General features: G+C 46.5%; 1 protein-coding gene and 1 non-coding gene across 4 annotated transcripts in view; both read left to right on the top strand.

Moving 5' to 3' along the window:
* The first annotated feature begins 3,903 nt into the window (after positions 1–3,903).
* The window catches only part of LOC100082330 (centrosomal protein of 295 kDa), a 15,828-nt gene continuing 3,423 nt past the window's right edge, over positions 3,904–16,308 (top strand). For 2 of the 3 annotated variants that reach the window (XM_029048327.1, XM_029048325.1), the window contains exons 1-8: positions 3,904–3,996; positions 5,272–6,421; positions 8,485–8,662; positions 8,818–8,966; positions 10,852–11,067; positions 13,529–13,617; positions 14,167–14,317; positions 16,143–16,294. In XM_029048327.1, coding sequence (XP_028904160.1) covers positions 11,022–11,067; positions 13,529–13,617; positions 14,167–14,317; positions 16,143–16,294 — 438 coding nt within the window. In that variant the 5' untranslated portion in view covers positions 3,904–3,996; positions 5,272–6,421; positions 8,485–8,662; positions 8,818–8,966; positions 10,852–11,021. The remainder of the gene's footprint in view (positions 3,997–5,271; positions 6,422–8,484; positions 8,663–8,817; positions 8,967–10,851; positions 11,068–13,528; positions 13,618–14,166; positions 14,318–16,142; positions 16,295–16,308) is intronic. The other variant, XM_029048326.1, reaches the window with a different exon arrangement.
* Positions 13,812–13,891, top strand: LOC114805945. Its single transcript, XR_003754077.1, has one exon. It is a non-coding gene; the product is annotated as a small nucleolar RNA U2-19 (small nucleolar RNA).

Genomic DNA, 16,308 nt, shown 5'->3' with positions numbered 1-16,308 from the left:
TGACAAGCAGTTGGCACTTGAGAAGCAGTGTGGCTCAGTAGAAAGAGCACGGGCTTTGGAGTCAGAGGTCATGGGTTCGAATCCCGGCTCGGCCACTTGTCAGCTGTGTGACTTTGGGCAAGTCACTTAACTTCTCGGTGCCTCAGTTACCTCATCTGTAAAATGGGGATTAAGACTGTGAGCCCCACGTGGGACAACCTGATTCCCCTGTGGCTACCCCAGCGCTTAGAACAGTGCTCGGCACATAGTAAGCGCTTAACAAATACCAACATTATTATTATTATTCTTATTGGCAAAGCAGGAATTAGAACCCAGGCCCTCTGACTCCCAGGCCTGTATTCTTTCCACTAGGCCATGTTGCTTCTCTTGGTCATTCCCTTTCAGTTGGGCTTCTCCAGTCTTTCCTGTTTCCCCGTGGTTCATTTTGTCAGTTCACTTCTTCACTGGCTGTCTGCCAAAGTCACCTCTAAAGCATTCACTGTGCCATGGGACTAATTGAAATGAGCTCCAACTCTCATGTTCTCTCCTCTGCTTTTGGGTCAGATGCTAAACACTCTCCAAGCAATCAATCAAAAGTTTGTGTCAATACCTTACTGTGTGTAGAGCGTTGTCCTAAGTGCTTGGGAGAGTATAATGGAATAAATCAACCCAATCCCTGTCCCAAAGAATCTTATAATCTAGAGGGGGAGACAGGCATTAAAATGAATTCCAGGTAGGGGAGGCAACCGAGTATAGGTCACGTACATATATATGTACATAATAAGCAAGTCACTTCACTTCTCTGTGCCTCAGTTTCCTCATCTGTAAATGGGGATTGAGTCTGGGAGCTCCACGTGGAACAGACAGGGACTGTCTGCAACCCAATTTGCTTGTCTTGACCCCAGCGCTTGATGCAGGGCTTGGCACATAGTAAGCGTTTAGCAAATACCACAATTACTATTATTATTACATAAGTGTTTGCGGGGCTATGCTACAGGAGGGGGGGTGAGGGCGGTAAGTACATAAGTGTCTAGTGAATATGAGCCCGAACGCATAGGTGACACAGGAAGGAGGGAAAGTAAGGTGGGGAGGTGAGAGGTTGGTCAGGGCTTCCTGGAGGAGATTTGATTTGAGTCGTATTTTTTAAGATGCCCATATTTAAACGAGCCTTTGCCAATACCATTGTTTCATTCATTCAATAGTATTTATTGAGCGCTTACTATGTGCAGAGCACTGTAATAAGCGCTTGGAATGTACAAATCGGTAACAGATAGAGACAGCCCTGCCCTTTGATGGGTTTACAGTCTAATCGGGGGAGACAGGCAGACAAAACAATAGCAGTAAATAGAAATCAAGGGGGTGAACATCTCATTAAAACAATAGGAAATAAATAGAATCAAGGTGATGTACATCTCATTAACAAAATAAATAGGGTAATGAATGGTTCTATAGGGTACTTTAATTCTCAAACCAGTTTTTGGTTTTAAAAAAAGGTGGGGGGGTAATTATAGAAGGGGGTGGAAGGATGAGAATTCTGAGTGTCAGAAAATACATTTTTGTTTTTTGGGGGAACTCCTTTTTTAGAATCATCTGAAACAGCCGATCAGATTCCTGGAGTTGAGAGTTCCATTCTGCTTCATCCTCAAGAACAAGCTGTCAGAATCTGCAAGATAGCCAGAAGGGAAAAACAGGTTTTTGAAGTTATTTTCTTCTCTAACATTTCTTGTAGATGAAATATTTTGGATCTCTGTGAATTTGTATCTAAAATTTCATTGATGTAAGGAGTGTTCACCAGGGACCAGTAAAGTTGAAAAATATTTGAATGTATAGCGTAGCATTGGACTGCTTAAATACATTTGAGCATCACTGGTTACAGGAGTTCAAAATAAGCCAGTTAAATTCCCTGTCCCCAAGAAACTTACCCTCTGAAGGGCGGTGGATATAGAAATACAAGTATTCAAAATGATTGAGTAAATGTGCTGAGGTTAGGTGTATCTCCATAAATTCTTTGACTTTGGGCAAGTCACTTAACTTCCTGAGCCTTAGTTTCCTCACCTATAAAATGGGAAGAAGATATCAGCAATCCCTTGCTCTTAACGCACGAGCCCCAAATGGGACGGGGCCTGTGTCCGATCTAACATTTAATCCGTGTGTTATGAATTTAAGGACGTGGGTTTCTTATTGTCTTTCCCCAAGGGTTTAGAACATAATAAGCAGTTAATATTGTGATTGTGGAGCTTTAGCTCTAGAATCTGCTTGAAAGGGCTAATTTCTTAGGAGTATTTAATCGATTTCTAAATCCTTGGGTTGCGAGCTGTACGAGTGAATGTCGAACTTGTCGTTGTCAGTCAGTCGGTGGCATTTAATGAGCGCTTACTATGTGCAGAGGACTGTTCATATGACAAGTATGTGCTCTGTCAAATTTACTGAATTGAGGCTTCATCTGTTGTAGATCATATTGGGGCAGGAAGTAGTCTTTCGTACGCCTCCCATCAACTAATTGTGTTATGGAAGTGTTTTGCGGGAAGATGAGCAAAAAAGTAATCAATGACACATATTTGGACAGGTGGCAGTCGGAATTAGAACCCAGGTCCTCTTGACTCCCAACCCCATGCTCTATCTACTAGACCACGCTGCTTCTCTTGGATGACACAATTTCTGGTGTGTTTGCTTCATAGGTAGAGGAAATAGAACAGCAAAAACAAAAGCAGCTGGATTTGCTTGAACAAATTGAAAGACAGAGGTTACGCTTGGAGAATGACTTCCTGATGGCCCGAATGGTGACTCAGCTGGAGGAAGATAAGAAAAAAAGGCAAGAAGCGGCAACTCAGACGTCGGAGGTAACAGACGTGAATGTCGACCCCATTAAGGTCCACCGCAGGAAAGTTAATGAGCTGTCTAAATACACGATATTGAATGAAGTTAAATTGCTTTCAGGGTATTACTGTTTCATACAGCAAAGGAAACATAGACAAGCAGCATGGCCTAGTGGGTAGAGCACAGGCCTGGGAATCAGGGGGACCTGGGTTCTAATCCCGGCTCTGCCACTTGTCTGCTGAGTGACCCTGGGGAAGTCGCTTCATTTTCTGTAAAATGGAGATTAAAACCATAAATCCCCTGTGGGACAGGGACTGTGTCCAATCTGATGATCTCGTATCTACCCCAGTGCTTAATACAGTGCCTGGCACCTAGTAAGTGTGTGATAAATACCGCAATGACTATTACTGGTATTATTAAGCACTTAACAAATAACATTTAAAAATGACACAATAATTGATTTAATGTGCTATTTTAGAATCCGGGGAAATGAACTCTGAATTTGATTCTGAAGTGTCTGATGGAGGTGTGTGTGGTCTCTACCTTATTAAACCCCAGAATTGGGGACCCCAGTTAGGTGCGGTTGCCCCCCACGGGCTGCTGGGACTCTTTGACACCAAAAGTTGCCCCGGGACTTCTGCCTCCCGTGCGCGGCAGTGCCGTCAAGGTTATCGGGGATTAGCAGTTGCTGCTTGCTCGGGAGAGGATTAAAGAACGTCACCGTCACCTATCCCGGGGAGCTCACCGAACATCTCCCTTGTGAGTTTATAGCAATGATTAAGAAAGTAGTCTATAAGCTATTCTGGAAGGAGTTCTTGCCATTTGAGCTTGCTTCAAGAGGCGAAGTGCATTTACATTTATTGAGATTAGGCCAAGCGGTGAGCTTATCTTAAATGGGGTTTTATTTCTTCTGGAAGGGGCAATTCCTTAATCTCCCTAGACTTTAATTTGAATATAGTTAATGCCGCAGGAGAGGTTTATCCTTTTTTTTAAAAAAAATGAAGCCGTTTGGAAGCCGCAATTGTAGTTTCACACCGTTTCAAAGTCATCGATGGTGTAGCTTGTTTTTTAATTTGCCTTTCCAACAATGTGTTCTTTAGCCCTGAAGTCGTCGTAAGCAGCAGACATCAAAATCTCCAGAGAGGATCGTCATAAACAGATGATTTATAACTATCAGCAGCATCTTATACAGCAAAATAGGTATTAATTAATGGAAATTTGAATCCGTGCGTGTCTGCCTTCTAAACTTCTCTGTTCCTGAAGTCTGTTTTCTACGTTCAGTGTAAGACTTGGCTTCACAATTTGTTTCAAGCTTCTGATCTCCAGGAATCTTAGCCTGGTATAATTCTCCCTTTCTGTGGTTTGATTTTTGTTACATTCACACACGGGTCGGACTATGATGTGAACCATCTAAGAATGATGCCTTAGTAAAAGGGGGGGGGAAGAGGTTAAAAAAAAAAGAGGAAGAGGAGAAGGAAGAACAAACTGTGTCTGTTCTTTCTTTGCACTTTTGCTGGTTACAATAGAAATTCACTGGATTTTACCCCCTTCCATTCTCCTCTTCCTCTCCCAAGCACACCTGCCCTTTTCAGTGAAGAAACTCTCCATCCCCCAGCATGAGCCTTTGTCTGCTGTATTGCTGTTTTCTTGCCCTTCTCCTCTGGCACACACCGCTATTATTGCTTACGAGTATGTGGTACCAAAAAATAATATTTTATTCTCCTCAAATTAGTAAGTAAGAGACAAAGATGTACTGGAGGCAGTTTGGCAAGTAAATATGGTAATCTCCACACCCTCTCTTTTTCTTCTACTGCCTCTTGAGCACCTTGTAAGCACGTGGGGTACCTTCACCTCTCTGCTCTCCCTCCCAAGCACTTACGAACAGTGCTTGCCAATTTGTAAGCGCTTAACAAATATCATCATCATTATTATTATTATTATTACACTTCGTTGCTTCCTCCTAACAGTATCGCTTTGTAGTATCTGTTTCTCCATTAGATTGAAAATTTCTTGAGGGGCAGGGATTGGAGTAACTGATTTCATTGTTCTCGCCCAAGCATCTAATTCAGTGCTGTGGTAATTTTGATAGATTATAAGACACAGAAGTGCCATTGGGTGCCGAGTACAATTCTTGGGGCTCACAGAGCTTTTTTAGATTTCCAGCCCATTTGATGAAAGTGTTTTTCGGGTTTTGAACACCATCCAGCTTCATTAGATTGGGTTTTCCCCATTGTTTTGGGGTTTGGGACCGGGAGAACAGAGAGGTGTCGTTCACCAGAAGTTTTGTAAACTAATCACGTCTCCTCTCACCCTTGTTTTTCCAGACGGGAAAGTCCCAGTCATTTCTCTTACAGAAGCTTCCCCCAACTACACCGCTTTAGTCCTGTTACTTTTTTATCAGGGAGGTGGGGGGACGTGACGTTGGTTTTGGAGTGAATTTCACTTACCTAACAGCGTATTTTTTTCCCCCGACAGATTACATACACCAGTCCTTTGGGAAGTAGCGAGGAAACGCTTAGAGGAGTATCAGGCCCTGTTTAAAACAACGCTACCCATCCATGTCGACCACAGCACTGGATGCGGATTCTGTTCTCTTGGAATCGAGGTCAAGGGGGTTTAATACTTCCATCTGAATCTTCTGGGCAAGAGACAGTAGGGCTTCAGGGACCGGCTCCTCCCCCAAAACTGGGGAAAGCTGGCTCTCAAGAATGTGCTCAGCCGCTAAGCTCGTCTTCCAAAGCGGCCCCTGTTTCGGAAAGCTCAGCGCAAGAGAGTGATCAGAGCAAAGATCCAGGAAGGGCCCCATCTACCTGGTACAGCTGTAGACATTTCCAGTTAGAGCACGGCCGTTTCCAGTTGCCCCCACGGAATTCCTTCCCGGCAAGGGAAGAGGCAGCCCAAGGCATGTCGGGCACTCCGGATGTCTTAGCTTCTCGGTCACCTCCAGTGCCGGCCAAGCAAACGTTTGCAAGACATTCCCGTTACGGTCCCCTCCGAAACACGGATCCCGAGAGGGGAGTTTTAGCCTGGAAACCGAAGGGCCCTTCGGGCTTTCACAAGCCAGATCGTCGGATAAAGGAGCACTATCCGGGGACGCGGCTCACCTTCCAGGAGACTCGATCGCACTCAGTCAGCATCTGTTTGGCGTTCATCATTCGTCAGCGGGGAAAATACCTCAGATCCCCAGGGCAGCTTCCCTGGACCCTCTGAACGCCCAGCAGACGCTCGTAGAGCAGGATGAACAGGGCGGGGTTCCAGCAGGCCAGCAGCCCCCATTCCTTCCTGCTCCCGGGAGCTCAGCGTTCACTCTGTTCAACCGTCGTGTGCCGAATCCCGGTCTGAATCGGAAAAATCCCAGGTCCCGTGGCATCCCCCCGGGAGCTCCCCCTCCATCTGGTCATTCAGCATCCTAAGATTTCGAGAGCGACTTGTGGCTTCTTCGGAGCGCATCTTAGTTCAGCGAGAGCATCTGAAGGCGCTCCAAGAACAGCTGAGAGTACAGAGGGAAGCTCTTCAGTGTAGCCAGCGAGCCCAGGAAGAAATGCTTGTGCGCAGGCAGGTTGAATTGGAGGAACAGATGCAGAAGCATCAGGAAGCGTTAAAGGATTTGCTTAATGACAAGCAGGTGCGTGGACTCGCTCCCGGATGGGCCTGCAAGGCAAGAGAAGCGGCGTGGCTTAGTGGATAGAGCCCGGGCCTGGTAGTCAGAAGGTCGTGGGTTCTCGTCCCGGCTCCGTCACTTGTCTGCTCTGTGGCCTTGGGCGAGTCACTTTACTTCTCTGGGCCTCCGTGACCTCATCTGTTAAAAAGGGAAGGGAGGCTTGGGACCCCACACGGGAGGGATTGTGTCCAAACCTGATTTGTTTGTATCCACCCCCGGCTGTAAGCTGTACTGTGTATACGGAGCCTGGCTTGTAGTAAGCACTCAATAAATACCATTCTTCTTATTGTTACTATTAATAGTAATAATCTGGGTTAGGAGGCCTTCGTCACGGTCTAAATCTAACGGGATTTCGTCCCTCCTCCTGACCCCTGGTTGATACCTAATCAAGCGAGCGTAAGACCGTGTTTGCCTTTAGTTTTCCTTCCAGTAGGGTGGGGTTCCAGCATTCATCTACACCACAAGGGTTGGCAAAGAACGGTAGAAGAGATCACTTAGCAAATAGGAAAATGCCATCCAGGCTATGTGGTGAAATCAGCCGGCATAATTTCCCTCGGCTAGGAGCAGGAGTTTTCTGCAGCGGCTAGATGGATCAGGACTAGGTCTCTCTGTAAGTGGCATTTCTATCAGGTGAAACCAAATTGGTAGGAGTTAATGATGTTTCTCCATTTCCAAAATTGACTGGGTATTAGACGGGCGATAGATCGAAATTTTGCTAAAAGAGCATTCACCTCCCCATATAATAGCAACGTCGGCCCTCTCTGATGAGTTCTGCTTGATTGGAAGGGGTGCTTTAATATAGGTAAACCCTTTGTAGAATTAAGCCAGCCATTTTCTGCGTCGAGACTGAAAATTGGTTTCAGTAATTGGCTCGGCCGCAGTATTTAGAGTTTAGGCCCGATGTGTGCTTATGCGGCGGCAGCAGCCTTTGTCTGCTTCTGTTCCTTCTCGAGCGCATACCGGAGCTAGTCGCCGCAGTTCACGACTTCTTAGGCTGCCCGGCGGAAGCCGGAATCTCCCTGTCCAGAGCTTATTTGTCCAAAAATAAGAAGGGGAAAAAAAACCCTCTGAGAATTAAGTAAGCTTATCGGCATTTTCCTGATTTCCCTCAAAGTCCAACCACAATGATGGGGCTGTGAAGCAGCCAGGAGTAGGGGAGAGTCTGCTGGGGCTGGGTCACCAGCGTCCAGTGTCTTGGAAGTTCAAGAACCACTTAGGGCATCCGGGACGTGGATTTGTCCAGCAGGAATGGCTGGCTTACGGGGACGACCATTGTGGCCACCTTGCCAACTGCCCGCCAGGTCATGGCTCCACGGTACCACGCAGGCACTGTGCTGAAATTACGTTGGCCACAGAAGTGACCCATTCCTAAATGCCTCTGCAATGGCTGGCGGTGCCCGCCTATCCCACTCAGCGCCCTCCCCGATTGCAATCCGGGTCACCGGCAGTGGCACGTACAAGCCACCGGCACTCTGGGGATCGATTTCTCTGTGCAGTCTTTGGGCCCCAGATCTCCATGCCTGGCTCGAGGCTCGACTTATTTATAACGTGAGACTCGATCCACTTTCCCAAAACATAAACTCTTGGACCAACAGGTTCTCTTAAATCCACTGGCATTCCTACCAAAGTGGCATTGTGCTTCGTGGTTACTGTATCACACTCCCAACTTTATTGGAATTCCAAGCGCTTAGTACAGTGCTCTGCACATAGCGCTCAATAAATACTATTGAATAAATGAATGAATTGCAGAAATCAATTTTTTCCGTCCACCCCTTACCCCCGGCTTCAATCTTGGCCACTTTGGGGTAGAGGAGGCTGGGTTGGCTAGCGGGTACACAGGCTCTAAAAGCCTTTACTGCTGTCTTTGGAAACAAGTTTCCTCCGTCCCCAAATTGGAAGCCACGGTAGCCTTCCTCTTCTGCTCTGGGAATGTAGCTGACAGGTGTAGGTTTATGGGAGATGGTAAAAATTGAAATCCACTGTTGTGGAAAATGTATGTGAATCTTCAAATGATTTTTGTTTTCGAGGCAAGGAGATCAGCACAGGGGAATAGGGGAGAAACACAGAAGGCACAGCTGTACAGCCTGTCATCTTTCTTCAAAGATGTAGAGCATAATTATCAAGAAGAGGTTAATCGTGCAGATAAAAGCAAGAACAATGAGAATAAATTGCTTTCGGAAAACGTCAATCCAGCTGAGCAAACCGGTGAGGCCGTTAGTCACATTTTATTATAATTAGACCGCTGATTATTTTCAATTATAGTTGCCTCCTGCCCTCCTTAATTCATATTAGTTGTTGGCAGCTTTATAGCAGTTGTTGTAGAGTGTAGTTGGCCATAACATTTATCTTTGGCTTGGCAGGTGAGCTTCCAAGGATCCTGGGCAGAGGCTGGAAGGCCTTTCAAAACCACCTTTGGCCAAAGTTAAACTCGGCCTGGATTTACAGCAACACGAACTGAGTGCCATCCAAGAAGTGGAATCACCAAGGAGCGGTAGGGTTTCTGCAGCAGGTAGAGACCATCTACTCAAATGCGATTTAGGAATTGAATAGTGGTGTTTTGTTTTTTTCCCAGATTGTACTCTTCTTCCACCCGCGTGTGTAACCTTCTTTCTCATTTCCGCCTCTCCCCACCTCATTTCCGTAGCTGCTCTTCTGCATCGAAGGATGATCTTATTTTGAAATTCTAAGGTGGGGTTGGGCCGGGGTGTTTCCGTTACACGATGGCACCGTCCCTACCCCAACCTAGAGTAGTGGCAGGGGAGATTTAGATAGGGACCAAGATTGGAATCTAGGAAGTCCCGAGTTAAAATTCCTCTGGGAGCCTTTCTCCTCACTCCCTCCTCTGTTTCCTTTTTAGACTTTGTCGGAAGCAAATGAGTTAAACTTTCCTTTCAGAGTTTCCCTAGTTCTGTATATTTTGCACCCTTTTTTTTCCTCCCTCCAAATACCTTTTCAAAGTGGTAGCACCAGGTCATAGTGCCGTGGGCCGTCCTTTCTGCGAACTGTGAATGGCAGTTTTTAGCCTTTCTAGAGGAGTAGCTCATGACCATTTACATGCTCTGGACATAGGTAAAGTTTTCTAAGTCATCTCATCTTGAAATAGTCTGTTGTTTTATGGAAGCATATTGATTTTTGTAATGTATTCTTGTGCCTTAAGGCTTCAGGGTGCGGTTCCATTAGCAAAGATATTGTGCTTTCACTAAGCCTGAGAGAAACCTGTTCAGCTGTTAGCCCAAGGAGGTTTTGGCTGCTGGCGTGTAGCCCTGTCTCGACCACGGGCATCTCTTCCCCTGGTCCTGTCCGCTCAACATTTTAGCAAGCAGCAGAACACGGAGGGAGAATGGGAGATGGTTAACCAGGTTCTTTTTAGTCCCCTCTCTGCCCCTCCTCTATAGGTTTGTGAGCTTGGGTGCATCTGCACAAGTGACTCTCGCCGCTTGGCATCGGGATTTATGTTCCGAATGTAGACTGTAAACTCTCTGTGGGCAGGAAATGTGTCTACCAACTATTGTATCCTCCCAAGCGCTTAGTAAAGTGCTCTGCACACAGAAGCACTCAGTAAAAACCGTTGGTTGATTGGGGCTTTCTCACCATGTTGCTTGCACATTATTGTGCTCACAACTAACGCTTCCCCGCCGTCGACGATCGCTGTCCCGGATCCACAGCCGTGCGGCTAACACCGGTTCCTCTAACCTCCCTCCCTTCGTTTTGACTGCGGTCTCTCGACTCACTAATCTCAATGGTGACTTATGAAAATACAGGGCATCCACTATTCCTTGAACTAAAGCTAATTCCAGTGGTGACGCTTACCGTGTCTGCTTAAAGAAGCAGCTGGGCAATCCCAAGTAAGATAAAGTTAGAGGCATCCTCCCTGCACTTTGGAAATCCATTCCTTGTTTGGTCTTTCTTTTGTCTCGTACTTGACTTCTGTGATTGAATCGTGTTTGGGATTGCAGCAGGGATGCGCAGAATTGGGTTGACTGTTCCATTATTAATGGTCAGGGAGTTCTCCAGATAGTTTTGCTGGATTCCTACCTTGCAAATGTCTAAAGCTCTCCACCGGCAGTGACACAACACAAGATGTAGGTGACTGTGGATTATTACTGGTAATAATAATAACACCTGTTAAACACATGCGAGCCAAGCACTGATGTAGATACAAGTTAATCAGGTTGGATTCACGTGGAATTCACAGTCTAAACAGGCGGGATTAGGATTTAATCCCCCATTTTACAGATGAGGATTATTAGGACAAGTGGGAAGCGGGCACGGAACATGTCTACCAACCCTGTTATATCGCACTCTCCCAATCGCTTAGTACACGGTAAGCGCTCAATAAATGCGATTGATTGACCTGCAAGTTTAAAGGAATATGAACACTTTTCTTCTTTCAGGAGAGAGAGATTCTGTCGAAGAAGCATCTTTTGAATCGATTTTAGGTGCCTCCGAGTCTAGCAAACCCACAGAAACTACTCCCGATGAGAGAAACGCCACCAGGAGGTCACCGAGCCGAGAGCAGAGTGGACAGGGGAGCCCACCAGGAAGTAGCCAGTCCAGTCCATTCATGCAGTGTCTGAGGCAGATGCTCGGTGCTGGTTATGCTGAATCAGGTGAGAATAAATTGTTTGGGGGAAGGCACTAGGGTTTTTATAGAGAAGGGGCACGATTATTTCCCTTCATTTTAAATTGTCACCATCGACTGTGCACTTGTTAAATGTGAAGGCGTGGGGGTCTTTTGGGAGCTGTACTCATTCAGGAGCAAAAGTCCATTATTAGTGCAAGGCAGCATGCTTTTTTTTTCTCTGACTTGTCTCTATCAAGGGTTCACTTGAATGACCACCTTCTCAGATCCATCGATATCGTTTCCCTCATAGAGCAGTGTACTCTGCTGTCGAAACCAAATTAAAATATTTCATGGGGAAACTAGAATTTCCAAGGTTGGATCGTATAATGATTTTCATTGTTTGTAAGGCGAAGTACCTGAGTGTAGGTGCGGGCAGTGTGGGTTTCTTTAGTAGCACGAAGTCTTCGCTTCCCTGCCCTTAAACTTCTCCTTTCAAGCCGAAGACTCCAAATCTGATATCCTGTGGAAATGTTCGCTCCGCACAATCGTAAGGTTGGCAGGAAGAGGATAAATGCCCTGGAGGGTTTTCTGGCACGATCCAGAAACTGGTCAGGTCAAGGATGTAGGGGTCTTTTGAAGCTTAATATCCCCGATGAAGCCAGAGCCTCATCTAGTCTACCTGCATAGCAGAGGCTTGCAAAAACTAAGGCTTTGAGAATGCTAGCCGGTAATGAATGTCTTTGTGTAACACCAGCCCCTGCATGTTACTAATTTTAACAGTGAGGAGCATAAAGACTTCCTTCAGACTCTGCTAGAATCCCTAATATATTCTTCACGGGAGAGCAGAGATGTGCCTGAAAAGCCCGACTCTGACCCGATTAAAAAGTCAGAAATAGTGCTGTCCACAGACCTTTCTCGGCCTTCTCTTCTCCCTCCTCCCCAGGGCGGGGTTAGCAGGGGGAAAGAGCTACGAGTCTTCTCAAGTGCCGAAACACCCTAGAGGTGGTAACGCTTCAAAAATGATAAAAATAACTTTTTCCGCCGTAAGGGTTTTTGCTGCAGTGGCACCTGATGTGGCTAACAAGTCCCCGGCTGGGAGCCGTGCTGATTAAACACAGCTTGGACGTGGGTCTCAGCCAGTCGGGATGCTTGCCGTTTCCCCAGCCTGCTTGAGAGTGCGGTCTCTGTAAATATGTAAACCAGTTCTCAGAGCAGAGGGGTTTTAGCCACCTGAGTAATTCGTGGGATACTGTCTGGAGGAGAAATGAGTCTCTCAAGGTAACCCACTGAAGGCAAACACAGGTTGACTCATTAGACTTGATCCAGCATACGGTCGGCCAGATGGATAATAGGAATTTACAGATAACCCGGAAAGGTTTATTTTGAGGCAAGAATGCCAACCTTTTCCCTCACGGCATTTTCCTTGGGGCTTCCAGCACACTGCCGGGATTGCCTGGCTGGAATCCTGACTTGTCGTGGTGGAGGGGCCACCGCGCCGGGAAGAGGAACAGATAGGGAGGAGGGGAAGCCAGCCTTCTGAATACGAGCAGTGCTAGAATGCGGTTCAGAAACTCCCCGGTTTGACCCTGTGGCACTCGGGCACAGGTGGCTCTGAGACTCCTTGGAGCCACAAAAGCGGTATTCTCTACCACCCCAACAGCCCTAAGAGGAGCAGAGCAAACGACGGGAGGTGCGGCTCTGTTCATCCATCCAAATCCAGACCCAGACCTTGGCTCGTGTCCGTTTCCCCGCCCCCCACCAAACCCTGGCAAGACTGAATCCTACAGCCAGGGCCGGCCTCGGGTGGACTCGGCAGAGATGTGAATGTTAATGACTGTTGGGTTGCCGTTTAGGGTGCGAGCTGGGTTTGGCCCAGCCTGTTGGAGTGGGGAGTGAATCCTCTTTTTGTTCACCGAATAAGGGGTCTGCTTTGCCTTGATTCACTTGGCGTTGCCTTTTCGCGTGAAGCCAGGGAATATCAAGTGCTCACCAGCCCGTGCCGTTAGGCCCGTTACGGTATCGGCACATAAGATCCTCTCTCTGCCCTCTGGGGGTGTTTGCCAGCTAATCCCCAGACCAGTCTCCCAGGTCAAGGGATTAAGTAGGAATTTCTTTCATGAGGCAGCTTCTGTTCACCGCACTAATAGTAGCATCCCAGCTCTTACCCACCTTTAGGATCGTGTGTCTCTATAGGTCATTTATTTATTTCCTTTGTTCAACCTCAACTGTGGCAGATGGACCCTCGACGGAGGGTTCGCTCGGGACGGGGCAGGTTGGCAATTGTGAAAATTCTACTTCTTCCTATTTCTGTGTGAAAATGCCGCTTTAAAAACAAGAGGATGAAGCCGATAAGCTTTTGCTCAAGATAAAGCAGAGAGATGTAAAACCAGTGGGCTTTTTGAGAAATAGGAAATGGCTTACGGTTGCCATCTAGTGCCAAGGGCTTGAATGATCTTATACTTGTTTTCTGTTTGGGTTTTAACTTGAGTTTTAATGCCTGTGTTCAGTTCAGGTCAAGGATTACGTTGTCGAGAGTCAGGAACCGCCAAGCTGTGCAACTGATGTTGGGAAGAGAGCACTTAGTGCGGACGATAGCGTGAGTACCGCTTGTAAATCCGCTGTAACTCACAGATAAATGAACCTCTGGTTTGGAAGCTCCAGTCTTTTTCTTTCTGTGTTTAAGCAAAACATTCATTTTTTTTTTGTTATTTACCTGACTTGATCTCCCAGTAGCCGGAGGTTTTAGAACGTTGGTCTACTGGTCCTCTGAGATCCCCTGTCATTAAGGTGGATCAGTGATGAAAAATAGCCAAATCTGAGCATCAGAGGCCATCTGGTCTACATGGTGCATGATCACTATAGTTCTGGGAAGCAATGAGATACACTAGGAAGTGAGTGTGAGAGAGAGCATGAGGGAATGAGTCTCAGAATGTCTGGAAGGGGTGGTGGGGGGTGTGTTTTGTGTTGTTTTGTGTGTGTGTGTGTGTGTGTGTGTAGGTCTGAGCAATGATGAACACTTGCTCTCAGCTGACCTTTCACCGTGAAGGTTTCTACACTTGATCTGAGCTCAGAATCATAATGAAAAAGCATTGCTTGGGGTTTGCTATTCTGTGGAGCCCTGCGTCAAGTGTCCCCCTTTTCTCAGGTAATCCTTTCCCGAGCCTGGGCAAATCGACTATTCACCCTCCAGGCCGAGGCTCGCGAACGATCGTCCGATCGGTTATCTTCCACGTCGGTTTCCACCGGAAGCTTTTTGTCTCATGAAGAAGAGGTTGATTTCAGCCCTGTGACTGCTGGTAAGGACATTCAAAGAGTCCCCAGACACTGACCTCCCTGCCTCGGGCCTCTCCCCAAACTAACCAATCCTTCATTCTGCTGCCTGGATCATTTTCCTTAAAGAAATTGCTCTGCCTTAAAGCACTCAGTAAACTCTGCCCCTGCTACCCAGCCTCACTCAACTCCCAGTACAACTCAGCCTGCACGCTTCACTCTTCTAACAGCAATTCGCTGTACCTCGATCTCATCCCTTGCTCACATCTCCCCTCTGGCCTGAAACTCCCTCCGACTCTATAACCAACAGACCCACTCTCCCCATCTTCAGAGGCAGTAAAATCCTGTCTCCTCGAAGAAGCCTTGCCCGATTAACTTTTCATTTCCCCATCCTATTCAAATTCCCTTCTGCGTTGCCTACGTACTCTGTTCCCTTGAGTACTTTGTTACCCCACCCCCACAACACTTATTCTTTCCTCCTTCCCCTATCTATAATTTATATTAATGTCTGTCTCCTTCATGAGATTGTAAACTCCTCGAAGGCAGAAATCATGTCGACCAACTCCATTGTACTCTAACAAGCACTTGGTCGGAGTTCAGTAAATACCATTGATTGATAAAATTGTCCTTTACATTCAAATGTGCTGCTGTTTCCCAGCCGAAACCTATAGTGTAATTGTCTCTTTCCTGTTAATATCCGGAGTATTGATGATGAGTATTTTTTCTACAGCGGTGACTGTGGGGATTAGATTAGGGCTGTGATCACTTTCCCAAGTGCTTAATTCAGTGTTCTGCGCACAGTAAGCACTCAAATACGATGGATTGCTCTGTGAACCGGAGGTGACATAACAGTAAATTGATAAAGCCACATTTTGCCATTTCCCTGTCCCACCCTCTCGCCCTTTACACACACACACACACACACACACTCACACTCTCTCTCTCTCTCATTGTTTTTTTTCACTCTCACCAGGGAGAGGAGAGGATTCTCCAGTGATCTCTTTATTAACTAGGAGGCATCCCCACAGCAATTAGGTATATACCCATAACTTATCTTAATGACTTTGGGGAAGCAGTGTGGCTCAGTGGAAAGAGCCTGGGCTTCGAAGTCAGATGTCATGGGTTCGACTCCCGGCTCTGCCACTTGTCAGCTGTGTGACTGTGAGCAAGTCACTTAACTTCTCAGTTACCTCATTTGGAAAATGGGGATTAACTGTGAGCCTCACGTGGGACAACCTGATTACCCTGTATCTACCCCAGCACTTAGAACAGTGCACATAGTAAGCGCTTAACAAATGCCAACATTATTAATGACTGTCTCACCTTCTAGACTGTAGGCTTGTTGTTAGCAGGGAACACAGAGCTAATCAGACTGGACACAGTCCCTGTTCCAACATGGGCCTCACAGCATTAATCCCCATTTACAGTTGAGGTAACTGAGGCCCAGAGAAGTTAAGTGACTTGCCCATGGACACAGAGCAGAAAAGTGGCTGAGTGGGGATTAGAACCCAGGTACTTTAGATTCCCGGGCCCATGCCCAGAATAAAATCATTATATTGGCACAGGTTCTGGTTGTTGAGAATATGGCCAGCTTGGGATGGTTGCTTTTCAGCTGTTGCAAAAGAAGTTGAGAGTCATCCTAAGTGTATTCACTAGGAATTGGTACTTGAATGAGAGATTTCTCTAAAGGATTCTAATAGATTGCATCTCACCGTCTAGACTCTAAGCTTGTTGTGAGCAGCGAACATCCCTACCAACTCTCTTGTACTCCCTGTCTTTTTTGCACAATAAACGTTCAGTAAATGCCACTGATTCATTTTCACTGAGTGTATGCTGGGGTTGTCTTTAAAGATATAGCTGGTGGACTTGACCTTTTGGACTTGGAGCAAAATTTCCCAAGCTTGCATCATCAGCTCTTTCAGCCTCTGGAACCAAAATCTGACTTCAGTGTCCCATCTCTGTCTCATTCTGGCATCTCCCAAGACACCAAAGAACTAAGCAAGGTATTTAAAAGGTT

This window comes from Ornithorhynchus anatinus, chromosome 20, assembly GCF_004115215.2.
Source record: "Ornithorhynchus anatinus isolate Pmale09 chromosome 20, mOrnAna1.pri.v4, whole genome shotgun sequence".
In the NCBI taxonomy this organism is placed as follows: domain Eukaryota; kingdom Metazoa; phylum Chordata; class Mammalia; order Monotremata; family Ornithorhynchidae; genus Ornithorhynchus; species Ornithorhynchus anatinus.
The sequence above is the reverse complement of the archived record's forward strand: the minus strand, read 5'-3'. Positions and strand labels throughout refer to the sequence as shown.